Consider the following 15,875-nt stretch of genomic DNA (forward strand, 5'->3'; position numbering starts at 1 on the left):
CTACCAAAGAGTGGACAGTTTTACTGCTTTATTTGCATAGAACTCTTGCTAAAATGGGAGTTTTTAAAATTTGTGTTAAATAAGAACAGCAGCTGACAATCATGTGTCAATAAAATGCTTAATTTGGGGCCTATTCCAAGTATTTATTAATGTCTTCCAAGTATCACAAATCTTGGTGTTTAGATTGTATTTGGTGAATGGATTTGTTTTATTTTGAGGTCTGATTTTTTACTTTTGTGGTTTGATACTTTAGCTTCTGACTTTTTCATAAGTCAGTTTTTATGAGTGATAAAATATAAAATTAGACCTTGATAGTGCATCCTTATTGAATGCTTGAATGTGCATGTCCAGTAATTAATAGTGCTCTGTTATTTGTTCATTTGTTTGAGATTCAGCCATTTCATATAGGAAATGCTTGGTATCATCTTAAGTGTATCATGTGAAACAGTAACACCAAAGTTCATCATATTTTCATAAAGCAAAAGATACATCAACATGCTTTATACTATATTATTTTAAATAGTATAAAAATTGATCCAATTTTAAGTTGTTCTTTGCTTTGTCCTCAGAGAGCAAATCAAAAGGCCTCCAGTGGATAATAGATACAACTATAGCTTATCCCAAAGCTGAACCCATAGATATTCAAACCTGGATCCTTGGGTACAGGAAACCAACAGTCACACATGTACATTACAGGTAAGAATTTTGTGTTAGTACTCAGCATATATCCAACATAAAAGTACTATCTCAAGGCAGTGTTTTAGTATTACATTTTTAATTATTAGTGAAAATAGTTGGCTCAATATCATTCTTAATGCTGACTTTTTAATATGAAAATATCATTTGAAGTATTTATTTTCACTGGGTGATAAAAGTCTCTAAAAATGCATTCTGGTGGCACTATGATTAATTGATTGCCTGAAACTCTGAGCAAAAGTAATTAGAGGCAAACATCAAGCATAAATGTGTACTCATTTGGGCTAAGTAGATTTATATTAATAGAAATGGGGATTTGTTTTTAAATCACTACATCACATAAGACTTTTTTAAATGATTAAATTGGAAATTTAGCTAAAACTTATACTTTACAATTTTTAATGTTTTAATATTTAACATTTTAACATGTCATTTGCATAAACAGCAAAAACATTTATTGAATATTCTGCACCAGCTTCTTGAGATTTTTTTAATGTAGATTGCTTTTTTGAAAGCTGTTTGTATTAAAGCATGATGCTGATGAGGCCTGCATAGATTTGACTACTTTATAAGCCATTTATCTTTACTCTATTTTCTGGTCAAAGATCTCACCCATGGCAACCAAGTTACAAAGTGAGTAGTTGGTACCCCAGAAGATCACAATTGCCACAAAAGCCCTCATTCATTACAAGAGGAAAACTACTCAAATTACATACTCATTAAAAGTAAATAGGTACATGTTTTCATATGCATAAGCCATCATAGTTTTACAAATAGAAGTACAAAGTTGGAATAATTTGAAACTAAAATTTTAAAACTTAAATGTTGCAATTTGAGTTTTTGGTATGTAAGAGATGACCATAAAATTACAGTTGATTTTGCTGTGTGACTTAAATTGCCAAATTGTGAAGTTCATGTGTAAGATCAGAAAGCAATTCTTGGGGACCTTCCTGACTCCATTCCACGTATGTCGTCCTGAGCACTGTATATAATGCAGTGTGTTAGACCTTGAATTTCTCCAGGAAGTTTTATTTTCATATATATGAAACTTATCTAGCCTTCAGTAAATTATTAAATTGTGGTCTATAAATGAAACTCAATTCTGGTGTCCAAACCCAAATTACATGACTCTTATGTATATGTTTTGGACACATGTAGATTGTACGTGCATTGGATATATGTAGATCTTCCTAACACATCGTACCCTGAACTGAGGCAAGGAAGAAAACATTAATTATATAAGCACCCTATTATAGTTGACCCTGCTTTCTTTTTTTAACCCAATAAAAAGAAAATTTTAGTTTATAGATTAAAAAAATGAATGGAATCATAAGAGATCTAAGGAATTGAAGAAATACCCATTTTTCACAAAATTATTTTAATAAAAGTTTAATGTACTTAAATTCACTTGAAGCAGAGGTTCTTAACTTGGATGGACATGATAATTTTTTTTTTGCCTTCAAAATCAGATATTACTTTAATTTAAAACAATTTTTTTTATTTGAGCATAGTGGACACAGTGTTACGTTAGCTTCAGGTGTACAACATAGTGATTCAGTTTCTCCATACATTATGCTCACCACAAGTATAGCTATTATCTAACTTCTGAGAATTTTTTAACTTAGTGTCTGTGCAAAGTGTTTTGTATGTCTGCAGTTTTCTGCAGAGTAGTTTCACAGCTTTCGATCTAGTCTCAAAATAGATTAAGGATTTTAAAAAGATTAAGGATTCCTAATTTAGAGATAAAAACCAAATAGTAGATAAAATGCAGAATGGTTAGCTTGATACGGGAAAATACTTCTATTGCTAAAATTGAAACTTCTCAGAGATCTATTTGATTATAAAAACTTTATTATCAGACATAGAAATAATAAGGAAAATTCTAAAATATTAGATTAGCAGAGATTAAATCATGATATAGAATCATATCCTAAAATATTATAGTACACATTTTGCCCAGTTATTTGTTTATACATGCATATTCACACACACAAACATACACATCCTAGGAGTCTTAGAACAGGTAGATAAACTGTTTACAGAAATTTAATTAAAAGAGTTTATTGTCTAACCAATGTTAGGAAAAGGGAAGGACTTTTGTTCAGATCGAAAAAGGAGGGGAGATTAAAGAGGCCAGAGAGAAAGAGATGTTTTGGCATCAGGATCCCTTTGAGGGTTTGCAAGAAGCTCGTGAGAAAGGGATGTGGGCCATGTCCGTGACAGCTTCCAGGGATGAATCTCTTATCACCTACAGGTTGACCAGGTTGCCTCCCATATTGTTTTAGTCCATCTGGATACCCTGGGAAATAGGGGAAAAAAGGGTTGTATTTTGGTTTGGTTGGGGTTTTGAGGGCCTTCCCTCCACCTCTAGTTTTCTCAATTCCAAAATAAAATTTATTGCTTATCTTGGATTTTTACTGGTAGGAATAACACCATTGAAATTAAAATAAATTTAAACAAACATGGTATTCCTTACCCATTTTTTTTCCTGTTCTCAGAGAGATTGGTTTTTGTTCAAACTCTCCAGTTGTTTGGTTATATTTTTAAAATTTTAAACAAGGATGATATGTTTTCAATTAAAATAAGAGATTTATTTTTTTTAATTTTTTTAATTTTTATTTATGATAGTCACAGAGAGAGAGAGAGAGGGGCAGAGACACAGGCAGAGGGAGAAGCAGGCTCCATGCACCAGGAGCCCGACATGGGATTCGATCCCGGGTCTCCAGGATCGCGCCCTGGGCCAAAGGCAGGCGCCAAACTGCTGCGCCACCCAGGGATCCCAGAATAAGAGATTTAAAATGCAACATTGAAAATCATATATACACAAATGTGAATAATATAAATAACTGAGGTTAAATCTCTTTCTCTTTCAATGTGGGGATGCTGACAAGAAAAACTAAACAGCTTTGACTGGTTAGAGCAGGGAATAGGTGCTCAGAGAAAAGGGAAAAAGTGCTTTTGCTTAATGTTGCCTTGCTTATCTTCATCCATAGGCAGATTTTTTAAAATAATTAATGAATGTATGTTTTTTCCTGCAATTAAGAATAATTTATCCAGGACCTTTCTATTTAGCCATATAGTACAAGCCAATTTTGTTTCATACTATGTAGAAAGTATTTTTCTTTTGAGCCCCACTGGCTTTTTTTTTTTAAAGCACCCCCTCATTCTTAGAGAATTTAGTTTGAAATGATTACTTGGTGATTATGGTGTAGGTGGGCAAGTTGGTACTGTTGCTTGTTTGTTTGTTTGTTTTTTCAGTATAATCTAGAGAAGTATACATGTGAAAGTCAAAAATTGATTATGCCTTCTGCTCAGTATTTATCAGATCCCACTTAGAATACTGCATGTATTTTAAATTCTCCATTTTAAAAGACATAAAAAACAGCTAGTAGAAGCTTATGAAAATACCTAATATATATATATAAATCCTAGAACACTAGTACCACTTAAAAGACCATTTGAGATCAAATCAAAGCAAATTTGGAGATGATAATAATTAAATGATGCAATTCTAAGGGAAATTCCAAGTTGAAAATATAAATAGGTTAAGGAAAAATTTAAGTCTCTATGTATAAAGTACTTTGATCATATTTTAGGTAAATTTCATGGAGGGCAGTAACTGTCCTTTCCTGTGTGATGCATCTGTGCCTCTGGGTGGCTGAGTGCTCTTAGAACACTGTAACATTCTTGACCATCAGAATGTACTTAAACAATACAGTTGTCATCATTTAACATTATTTAACATTAATCTGCAGTTGGGCCATTTTTTATTTTTATAATACATTTCTTTTCTTGGAAATCATTGTCAAGGCTGCCAGGTAAATCCTACTACCTGTTCCGTACCTCATCAGAATACTGTGACAGATGTATGGAGATTTCTGAGCAAAAATGGCATTTCTGGGGGCATGTGACTCTTGATATCAAGGTCATGAGTTCAAGCCCCACACTGGGTGTAGAGATGACTTAAATCAATAAAACTTTTTTTTTAAAGGCACTTTCCCCTATAGAGTGATCCCAGTTATAATGTGTTAGAAAAACTAAAATGCTTTAAAAAATTTGGTCTTTATTTAAATAAGACTGTGGATTACCAGAATGTGCAGCAGAGTATTCTTCTAGATTTTAAGTTTCTGTATTGATGCTTAGTAAAAAGCATAAGAATGCAATAGCTTATTTCAAATGTTCTGAAGTAAGCAATTTTTCCCCCCAATAGCCGTTCTCTGCATTGTCCATTCACTTCTTACTTCTTGGGTTTATATGTTGATTTTGGGGATTTCTGAAAGAGACAAGCCCTAAATATATATGTTACTATATTGCTATAGAATACTTTTCTAAAATACCACAAAATGAGAGAGCAAACATTCGTGACATGGTTATATTACTAGATCATACCTTACAAATAAATAATGTTGTTATCTGTCAAAAGTCAAACTTTTAAGGCAAATGTTTATAGCTTATTCTTTGGAAAACTTGCAGTAAGTGGTAATTCGGTACCCAGCCCATTTTGCTAATTAAACTCAATGCATATGTAACTCCTCAGGCAGCCCATCTGAGGACCTTCCTGGCTAGAGGTTGCCCCAGCTTCAGTGAATGCATTATTTGAGCATCAAATGATACACTGATAAAAAAAATTTTTTTTTTGAAAACCACAAAGCAACTTAAAAATAAAGTACTATTAGTAAGATATGTAAAGTGTGTGGATTATTGATTAATCCAGTGTTAGTAAATTAGCATTCCCCACAAATTAATCTTAAGCCATTTTTTCTTTTTTAGAAAGAAAGTTTTAAATTTTTATTTATTTATTTGACACAGAAAACACAAGCAGGGGAAGCAGCAGGCAGAGGGAAAGGGAGAAGCAGGCTTCCCACTGAGCAGGGAGCCTGATGTGGGGCTCAATCCCAGGACCCCGAGATCATGACCTGAGCGGAAGGCAGATGCTTAACTAACTGAGCCACTCAGGTGCCCCAAGCCACTTATTATTTTAAGAGAAAAGATGTCCTTTCTTACTCTTTATTTCCCAATATTATGTATTGTTTAAGTAGGAGAATATTTTTTATTAGGATGCATACAACCACATTATTGATCTTTTTTCAAAAATAGTGCTTGTTTTAAAAAAGGAACTAATAAGCCTTAATTATAAGAAACATTTGAGGGAACAACTTTTCCTCCCACTTTCCCTTTTATTATTGTCACACTGGAAGACAGCTTCTTCCTATTAAAGAAGTAATGAGCACAGCGTGCTGCTGTTAAGGGCTTAATAGGAAAATTAAACATGATTAGATTTTAACTACAGGAATAGAGTGTTTATAAGGATAAAAGCAAAAGTAGGGCAGCCGGGTGGCTCAGCGGGTTAGCACCGCCTTCAGCCCACGGCCTGATCCTAAAGACCCAGGATCGAGTCCCACGTCAGGCTCCCTGCATGGAGCCTGCTTCTCCCTCTACCTGTGTCGCTCTGTCTCTCATGAATAAATAAAATCTTAAAAAAAAAAAAAAAAAAGCAATTGGTGTCCTTAATATAAATGTCTGTTTCACGCCAAATTAGGACAGTGAGTTTGAAAAATGGTCCTCTTGGGTGGAAGTAGCTTATATGTTTATTTTTTAAATCTTAAAAAAAAAAAAAAGATAAAACCTTGAGTGTAATAGCATAGATAGATTACAAAATACAGAGGTGCTACTTTCATGTCTTATTTGACTGGAATTTTGGTGACTTTGGAGAAGGCATCTAACTAGGGTCTTTGAGCAAGAACTTATTTTCAATTTCAGAGAAAGTTAATTCAGAAAAGGATTCTTTAGTTAAGTTGCCCTTATTTCCCCTCCTAATTCCATCCCTTCCTTTCTTCCATGGAAGCCACTAGTGTCATAACTTGGTGTGTAGCCTTCCTGTCCTAATATTTTTATTATATAGATATGTTTATAATATATAACGTTGTCCTGTATGTCTTTTAAAATGTATGTAATCATAGGTGATTTATCATTTTACAACATATATTTTTCAACTCTGCATTATTTTCTAGAGTTTTCATTTTTACATTCATTCATTTGAACTGTTCACACTATTTAGCTGTTCTGTTCCCATGACCTGATTGTCACATTATCAATTCCTTCTCCTCTTGTTGGATACCTGTTCTCTCATATTTTTGGTATTATAAGAAACAATGTTACAATGAACATTTTTTATACCTGTTTCACTAAGCATATGCTAGAGTTAAAGTAGGGTATGTATGTGTCTAGCATGGGAGTGCTAGTCAAATAGTTCTCAAAGTAGTCACATCAGATTACAATCTCATTAGCAATATATGAGATCACTCTTCCAATATGTTTGTCAAAGTCATCACCTTTAATTTTTGCAAATGTGATACATTTGAAATATTATATCATTATTTAGGCCTCGCGTTTCATATTTATGAGATGAGTGTGATAATCCTGCAATCTGATAGTAAAATACACTACCATGAAACGTAAGATTGGGAGGAAGCTACTAGCATCTTTATCTAGGTATTCAATCACTGTTAGAAATCTTACTGGTTTACTCAGTGATGTCTGTCTTCCCCATCTAGAACATAACCTCCATGAGAGCAGATACTTTGTCTTATTCACAATTCCCAGAGCAGTGCTGACATATAGTAGGAATACAGTATTTATGAATGTATGAAGGCTAAAGTTTATGCTGTCTAGACATGCACTAGCCACTAGACAGCCACTAGTCACATGTGGCTATTGAGCATCTAAAATGTGGCTAGTCTGATTTGAGATGTTTTGTAAATGTAAAATACACAGTGGATTTCAACAACTAGTAGGAAAAAGGAATGTAATTTTTCTTGATGACATGTTGAAATGATAATATTTTGGATTTGGCAGGGATTAAAGGATTATATTTCTTTAATGTTGTTAGATGTCCTCCATTATATACTTTGTAAAATATTAAGTCTATTATATACTTTGTAAAATATTAAGTTTATTTTAAAAAATAAAAGAATGCAACTTTAGAAAATATTTCATAGAGGGTAAACTATGGGTAGAGGGTAAATATTTCATAGAGGGTAAACTTTCCAGCCTGCTGACATAAAATTCCTGTACATTTCTTTTTAACATTAGTTCTTATGTATATTTTTAATGTAGCTGTAGCTATAATATGCATAAAAGTTATTTATATTCTACTTTATCCCATATGAACATTTTAATGAAATTATACCCGTACTTCCTATACTAGGTATTAAGATTACAAATTTTATAAGTATTTTAAAATATTGCTACAGAGTCTTTACATTTTTAGTGGCTTTCCAAAATCCTACTTAGTGTATACATTTAATGAACCATTTCCTTATTAGCCATAGACTTGTCATGTTTTGACTTTTAATAACACCATGCTGAATATATTAGTACTTACCTATAGTTCCCTCCACCCCATGTTTTAGATTCCTTTAAAATAGATATTTTTAACCTGTTATTTCTGATATTAGCTTGTAGAGTGTTATTAAAATGATATCTGAATAGGGAGAGTTATTGTCAAGAGATGAAGGAAAAACTTATTTATGAGAAAAATTACCAAAACTTAAAAACAATCTGATATTTTAGTAATTTTATACATAAACCTCATATATTTGTGATTAATACATCATTTTGGTTCTCCTTTCTGTTTTTTTCCCCTTACTTTCTAAAACAACAAAATTAAAAAGTCACAAGTATTTATGAGTTTTAGAGGCTATAATTGCAGAAGTAGTTTTTCCTCCAAAATTTTTATTATGAAAAATACCAAACCTATAAATTCAGCCCATGTACCTATCTTACTTTTATGTGAAATGTTGTTTTCCCTGTGCTATTTCCGAGATCCTACTGGATTATTCTGAAGCAAGTCTCAGCATATCATTTCATTTGTAAATATTTCATTACATATTCTCTGAAATACAATAATTCTTTTGTAAAGAAATTCCATATTACCATATTTTTAAAGCATCAATAACAGTTCATTAAGACCATCAAATATCTAGGGAGTTAGCAAATTTTCTGAATTCTCTCGTAAATTATTTTTTTAAAAGTTTGGATTCAGTTAGATTGCAATTGGTTAATATATCTCTTATATTTCTTTTTATTTACAGATTCCCCCCTCTTTGTTCTTTTCCTTATAGTATTTTTTTTTTTAGGATACCAGATTATATGCCCTGTAGAATTTGCTATGATTTTGATTTTGCTTATTTTATCCTGTGTATTCCTCTGGCTACTCTATTTTCTATTAATTGGGAGGCAGATACTAAAACTTCATCAGATTGAAGTTTGAATTTGCTTGACTAGAAATACGTCATAAATGGTGATGTTTACTTCCATCAGGAGGCATATCATATCTGGTTGTCTGTCAGAAATAGTTTTTGAATGCTGTTTTTAGTTAAAAATCTCAAAACTGGGCGCCTGGGTGGCCCAGTCAGTTAAGCATCTGCCTCTTGATCTCAGCTCAGGCCTTGATTTCAGGGTCCTGAGTTTCAAGTCCCCCATCAGGCTCTATGCTGAGTGAGGAGCCTACTTAAAAAAATAAATAAAATAAATAAATTTCAAACAAATATATCCTGTGCTTTGAGGGAAAAATGATACTTCCTCATTCCATCCCTTTAATCCCAAACAATGATGTCAGGACTTTCAGTTCAGAATTGAGGCCTCTTCTGGCACATAACACATAATGAGGATCAGTTTCGCCTGAAAACCCTCCTTGTGATCGTATAAGGAGGTTCATAGTCTTATTTCGTGAGCCATTAGAAAGCGTTTTTCCCCATGGTTCAAACTGTAAAGGTTTGGAAATGTTCTAAACGTTATTGAAAAATGAACCCTAAATCATCCACTGGGATGACTAATAGTTGTTTTAGTCAAGGTTTCTTCAGAGAAATAGAACCGAGAGGATATATAGAGTAGATATATAAGAGAAGATTCAATTTAGGAATTGGTTTTCATGATTATGGAGGCTGAGAAGTCTCATAATCTGTTGTTTGCAAGCTGAAGAACCAGGGAAGCCAGTGGTAAATTCAGTCTGAGTCCCAAAGTTTGCAAATGGAAGGGTAGGAGAGGATGACATCTATCCAGTCCTTATCTGAGTCTAAAAGCCCAAGAAGCAGGTACACTGATGTCCCTAAGTCAGGAGAAAGGAGAAGATGGATATCTTAGCTCAAGCAGAGAGAGTGGATTCACCCTTCTCGTACTTTTTGTTTTGTTCAGGCCCTCAGTGGATTGAATGGTGCCTGCCTGCATTGGTGAGGGCAGTCTTCTTAGTCTACTGATTCAAATGTTAGTCTCTTCTAGACATACCTAGAAATAATTTTTCCCAGCTATCTGAGCATTCCATAGCCCAGTCAAGTTGACAAATAAAGTTAACCATCCCAGTAGTCTACATAGATAATCCAAGAAACTGAATTGACCATCTATTTATAGCGTTCATCAGTCTTTTTATTTAAATTGAGTTACTCAGTATATTACTTGACATCATTAGTTTCAGATATAGAGTTCAATAATTCATTAGTACATGTAACACCTAGTGCTTGATATAAAATCACTACAGAAAAATCAGTGGTATCCCTTATCCTGGCAATAAATAGGAAATACAATCTTTAAAGAAAAATACTATTCTCAGAAGCAAGAAGACTATAAAGTACCTCACAGTAAGATGTAACAAAAAGTGTGTAAGACTTTTATGAAGAAAAAATATAAAGCTTCATTGAACATAAAAGAACTGAATAGTTGGAGAGACCGTGCTTATAGAGGGGAAGACTCAAAATTACAAAGATGTCAGTTCTCCCGAATTAATCTATAAATTTAACATAATGGCAATTACATAATTGCAATCTAGGAGGGTTTTTCTCAAAACTTGATGAAATTGTTCTAAAATTCAAGAGAGTAAAGATAACTGTGAATATAGCAAAGACAGTTTGAAAATGAAAGAAACATCCTACCAAATGTCAAGGCTTACTGTGTAAAACAGTGTAGTATGAGGGCAGGACCAGACCAATGGAAAGATTAGAAAATCCAGACTTGGGGACTTGTGTATGATTAAGTAAGTATTACATATCAGTGGAACAAAGACTATTCAACAAATGAAGTGGTTTAGGACCATTGGTTCTATATAGCACAGTGATTCTCTGTTAACAGTGAATGCCTCTGGTGGGGAGGGACTTCTCATTATACTATTTGAGTTTGTTTTTTACAACGTGAATGTATTAATTTTTCGATTTAAAAAACTAACGGAAAAAAGAAATTGCCTGCAGAACTTAGAATTTTCGTCTAATAATCCATAATTGCAACAAAAGCATTTTCATCAGGTAGTTTTAAGAATGTAATAAATTCACATTTAAAATAACATTCGGGGGCAGCCCCGGTGGCCCAGCAGTTTAGCGCCGCCTTCAGCCCAGGATGTGATCCTGGAGACCTGGGATCAAGTCCCACGTTGGGCTCCCTGCATGGAGCCTGCTTCTCCATCTATGTCTCTGCCTCTCTCTCTCTCTCTCTGTGTCTGTCATGAATAAATAAAATCTTTAAAAAATAAAATACCATTCGGGGCACCTGGGTGGCTCAGTATATTAAGCGTCTGCCTTTAGCTCAGATCACCATCCCAGGGTCCTGGGAATCGAGCCCCACGTCTGGCTCTCTGCTCAGCCAGAGAGCTTACTTTTCCCTTTCCCTCAGTGATCTCTCTCTCGCTCTTGCTCTGTCTCAAATAAATAAAAATCTTTAAAAAATAAAAATAAATAAAATAAATATCATTTAATAGACACTACATAGATTTTACCCCTTTGTGTCCAGCATATTGAAATTCTAGTCTAGATTTTCATATTCTAGTGCTTTATCCATAATTAAAAGTGAACTTTAAGGGGCTTAAATGTCTATAATACTTTTTTGGTGTAAAAGTTGTAATAAAGGAGAATAAAATTAATATAGTGAAAATCAGTTATTTAACTTAATGGGGACCAAATTTCAGGTCACCTTTTCCCAGGAACTGTGAATAACTCTACAGTAGTTCACCCTTGAGTGAACACACATTTAGACACTAATGATGCATGCTTAGAGGTTTACCACCCTCCACCCCAGCCCCAAAATTACCCACCTGGGAGGGAGGTACTAAGCTTGCCTCTGGAGCTAAAAGTGGCTTTCTTTTTTTCCTAGCAGAAGAAAACAATGTCCTATCTTTAGTTTTTCTTATGCTAGAGCTTTTCTCTATCCCTGTTTAGAATTATTGCTCACTTCACCCCTATTTTTGCTGTTTCTGGTAATTCTCTTCTTTCTGTCTCCTTTTCTTATCATCTCTTGTTTTCTGCTGCTTTGCCTCCATATCGTAGCTTTTCCCTGGAAAAGGCTGGACATTTTAGTCAGAGGTCACTATTTGGAGCTTCTAGTTGGAAAATGGAAAGCCACACATTAAGTTTAATCTTCAGGTTTTTAGTTATGCTTGGCTGTTTTTATTAATGCTCACCACCCACAAGTTCTTTCTCTTTTTTTTCACCAGCAGTTTTTTCCTCCCCTTTCCTTTAAGAAAAGAAAACGTTTTAGTTTGTCACCATTCAGGATGCTGGAGGCATTGAATTACTGTTCTTAATTGAAGTTTGACTGAGTTTGTGGGTTGAATTCTGTGTTTCTGTAATGAAGTTGAGATTTGAAAGAGGTGAACCATCATTTCAAGTGAGATAAATTTCATCTTTTACTTAGAAGACAGACTTAATTTTTTTTCTTTTAAGATGTCATTTTTTATTTGTTTTAAAAAGATATATATATAGAGAGAGAGAGAGAGAGCGCGCGCGTGAGCAGGAAGAGGAGCAAGGGGAGTGCAGAGCCTGACGCAGGCCTCGATCTCAGGACCCTGAGATCATGACCTTAGCCGAAATCGAGAGTCAGCTGCCCAACTGACTGAGCCACACAGGCGCCCCGATGTAACATCATTTCCTTCCAAATATTTATAGAAAGTTAAACATGCAAGAAATTTTGTACTTGTTAACATATGTTAACATAGTCGAGAATGAAGACCACAACCTAATTTGCTAAGTTGTTTTCGGTATCTGAATCTGGATATAATGTGATATGGAGAACTGTGACAAGCTTTGGAAATGAAGCACTCTCTCCCCACCTCCTGGCCCCATGGGTTTCACCATGTCCTTTGCACTTTCATGTCTCTTCAAGTTTAATCACAATGACTGCCATTGATACTCAAAAACTTTTTGTTTTCTAACTTAATGTTGTTGGAAATATGTCCCCCCAAATAAAAAATTCTTAGCTTTTAATTTTGAAATGAATAACTGTCACTGACTACTATCACTATCTTTTAGTTACTTGCAGTTGTTGAATTGAATCTGAGAAGTGGCAGGGCTAGCTAGGTCTTTTTGTCTAACCTTTCATTTAATACAGGATCTCATACACACACACACACACAATGACAGATTGCTTAAATATAGACTTCTCCAGGAGCCTGTTTTTAGCCTCTTTTGTCTGTGGAGGTGTGAGTTCATAGTAGGAGAGTAAACAGAAACAGCTCCCGAAGAGACATACCTCCAGTTCCCCGGCCTTCTCCCAAGTTCCAGATCCTCATTTTACTTCCTTTCCTCCACTGGGATCGCCTGTTGATTCTGCAAGCCTAGTATTTCTAAAACTGAACTCATTTTTCTTCACACAAACTTGTCTCTCCTGGCTGTCCAGTTGGGGTTTATGTTAACATCATTCTGCACTCACCCAGAATGAACATTTTGGAGTTCCCTTGACTCTTTCACCTTTTAGTTTAATTCTCTCTCTCAAATTCAGCTACCAGTTCCTATGATGGAAACCTCTGTAATGTTTGTTTCTACCCCTTTGTTGTTGTTGTTGTTGTTTTTTAATCTAAATGCCACAGCCTAGCTCACACCTCATTACCTTTTACCTGGAATATATTTGCTTATTAAATATTCCCTTTATTAATATTGGTTCTATCTTCAGTCATTGTTTATTTTACTGGTGTATTCCTCTTCCTAAAGCATGATACCTTCTTTTTTTCTTTTTCCATAGTTTATAGATTAGATAATAGTATTATATCAGTGTTAATTTGAAATTACCTGATTTTGATCCTTCCACTGTGGTTACGTTAGAGACTGTCTTTGTATTTAGAAAATACACATGGAAGGACTTAGGGAACACTCTCTGTAACTTCCTCTCAAAAGTCGAAAAATCATATATACACACATATATATGCATATAGGGAGAAAAAATGGTAACAAAGCAAATATGGAGAATATTGATATTTGGGGAATCTGGGTGAAGCATATATGTGAATGTGAATTCTCTATACTATTTTTACAACTTTTCTTTGAACGTGAAATTATCTTAAAAAGTTTTCAAAAGTCATTAGGCATATAGGGAGAATTCTGTGTGTCTTCCCCTCAGTTTTGCTGGGAACCTTAAACTGCACCCCAAAATAGTCTTAACAAAAAATTTCTAAAAGTCGTTAGACTCAGGGAAAGTGTAATAGTGATTCTCTTAAGTAAATATCATAGTGTTGTATTTTGCTTGACCATTTACTTCCTTCAGCAAGCATTTATTTGTTAAATATCTTATTGTGTCTCAATATAGAACACTAATAAAGATGTAATAAATAAGTTTGAGGTCTGAACAATGCCCCCTCGTTGTTTATACCCTCGTGTGACATGTGGATTTACTACAATTTTGAGGATCACAAGGAGCAGGAGCTGGGCTCAAGGGATAGGGGCCCCAGGCTGAACTTTCCCAGCTGTGCAAGGAAGCGGTGGCCAAGGTGCTGCCTGCCTTCTCCCTTTCTCCATCAGCGTTCAAGGTACTCAGAATTCTCTACGACCCTGGGTGTGCTGCCTCAGATCCTTGGTTTGTCCCTGGGTTGAAGTAGGTAAAAGCTTATATCTGAGTTGCTGAAATCTATTTTCAGATAACTAAGTGGGCTTCTTTTTTCCTTCTTAAGCCTTGCTAGTGGATTGGGGGAAGCTATAAATATTACATTTCATTATGTTGAGGATGAAGCCTTGAGCAGCTTACCTCAAGACGGTGGCTCAGAGCAAGACTTCTGGGACTTGAATGCTGGGAGATATTCCGATATGTTAAATTTGACAGTATCTGTTCTTGTCCATAAATCTGTTTTTGGAGGCAAGTAGTTTCTGCATTTCTGAGTTATTCTTATCACACTAACCCTGGTGGTGTCACTTAACTATTCCCATGGTACTGATGGCTGTCTACAGATGGCACCTCCTAAGTTTTACGCCAGCAGATTACTTTCATTTTAGTTCCGTTCAGCAAACTTGAGTTCCCATGAAGGATTAAGCACTGATATACACACTGGGTATGCAATGATGAGGACAGCACAGCCCGATAGAGGGAATAGACACGTGAGAAAATGAATAGAACATCAACTAGTAAGCGTAGCTCCAAAGGACAGAGTTGGCATTGAGAAGGGAAATACTAACTGTAGGAGAAGAGGAGGAGGAAACTGAAAGGAGAAGGGGTAAGAGACCCAAATCCTGATCTTCCATCGCAACAAGTCAATGAATATATATGAAACCGGATAATCCAGAAATAGTGGTAGTAGGTTGCTTGTAAGTAATATGGAGGTAAATAGCAAAAGAAAATGGAAGGAGTTGTATCTGGAAAACAGATGTCTAGGAGGGAAAATACAGGGTCATTACTCTTCATTGTGAACCTTGTAGTACTCTGACTCTTGAAAACTAGATGCAATGTGTTACTTTATTTAAAAAGATTTTTAAATCCTACTTCCTCTTTTAGGCCAACACAAGTGATACCATTTCCATGTATCCTGTGCTATAAGTAGGCACACACACCCCTTCCTTTAAACTTAACACAGAAGTTCTTTAAACTCCTTACGCAACATTTACCATATCTAGTTTTAGAGGATATGTTTACTCTTCTTTTCCCTCTGCTACATCATTAGGATTTTGAAAGCAGGAACTGTCCATCTCAAAATTTTCCTGCTTGCTTATTAAGTCCTTTACTTGTAGTTGGCATAACTCACTTTGAGGGTTTAGCCATGTTGTTTGTTAGCTCCCATTTTGGATTCTTGGTAACATGAAAATTCAAATGTTCTAACTCAAATATATAGAGGTGCCAGCTGCTAAGCATTATTTATATCTTTTTTTTTTTTTGCAAGTGTAATTTATCTAGTGCTCTTAAATCTGATTCAATGGATTTTTGTAGAATACTCTGTATCCAAG

The 15,875-nt window shown here is 34.7% G+C and overlaps 1 protein-coding gene across 14 annotated transcripts in view; it reads left to right on the forward strand.

Annotated features, from left to right (window-relative positions):
- LPGAT1 (lysophosphatidylglycerol acyltransferase 1) overlaps nt 1-15,875 on the forward strand; it is a 111,063-nt gene that overhangs the window by 78,185 nt on the left and 17,003 nt on the right. For all 14 annotated transcript variants that reach the window (XM_072733324.1, XM_025982331.2, XM_072733328.1 and 11 more), the window contains one exon: nt 570-696. In XM_072733324.1, the coding sequence (XP_072589425.1) occupies nt 570-696 (127 nt within the window). The remainder of the gene's footprint in view (nt 1-569; nt 697-15,875) is intronic.

Source organism: Vulpes vulpes, chromosome 13 (genome assembly GCF_048418805.1).
Source record: "Vulpes vulpes isolate BD-2025 chromosome 13, VulVul3, whole genome shotgun sequence".
Lineage (NCBI taxonomy): Eukaryota > Metazoa > Chordata > Mammalia > Carnivora > Canidae > Vulpes > Vulpes vulpes.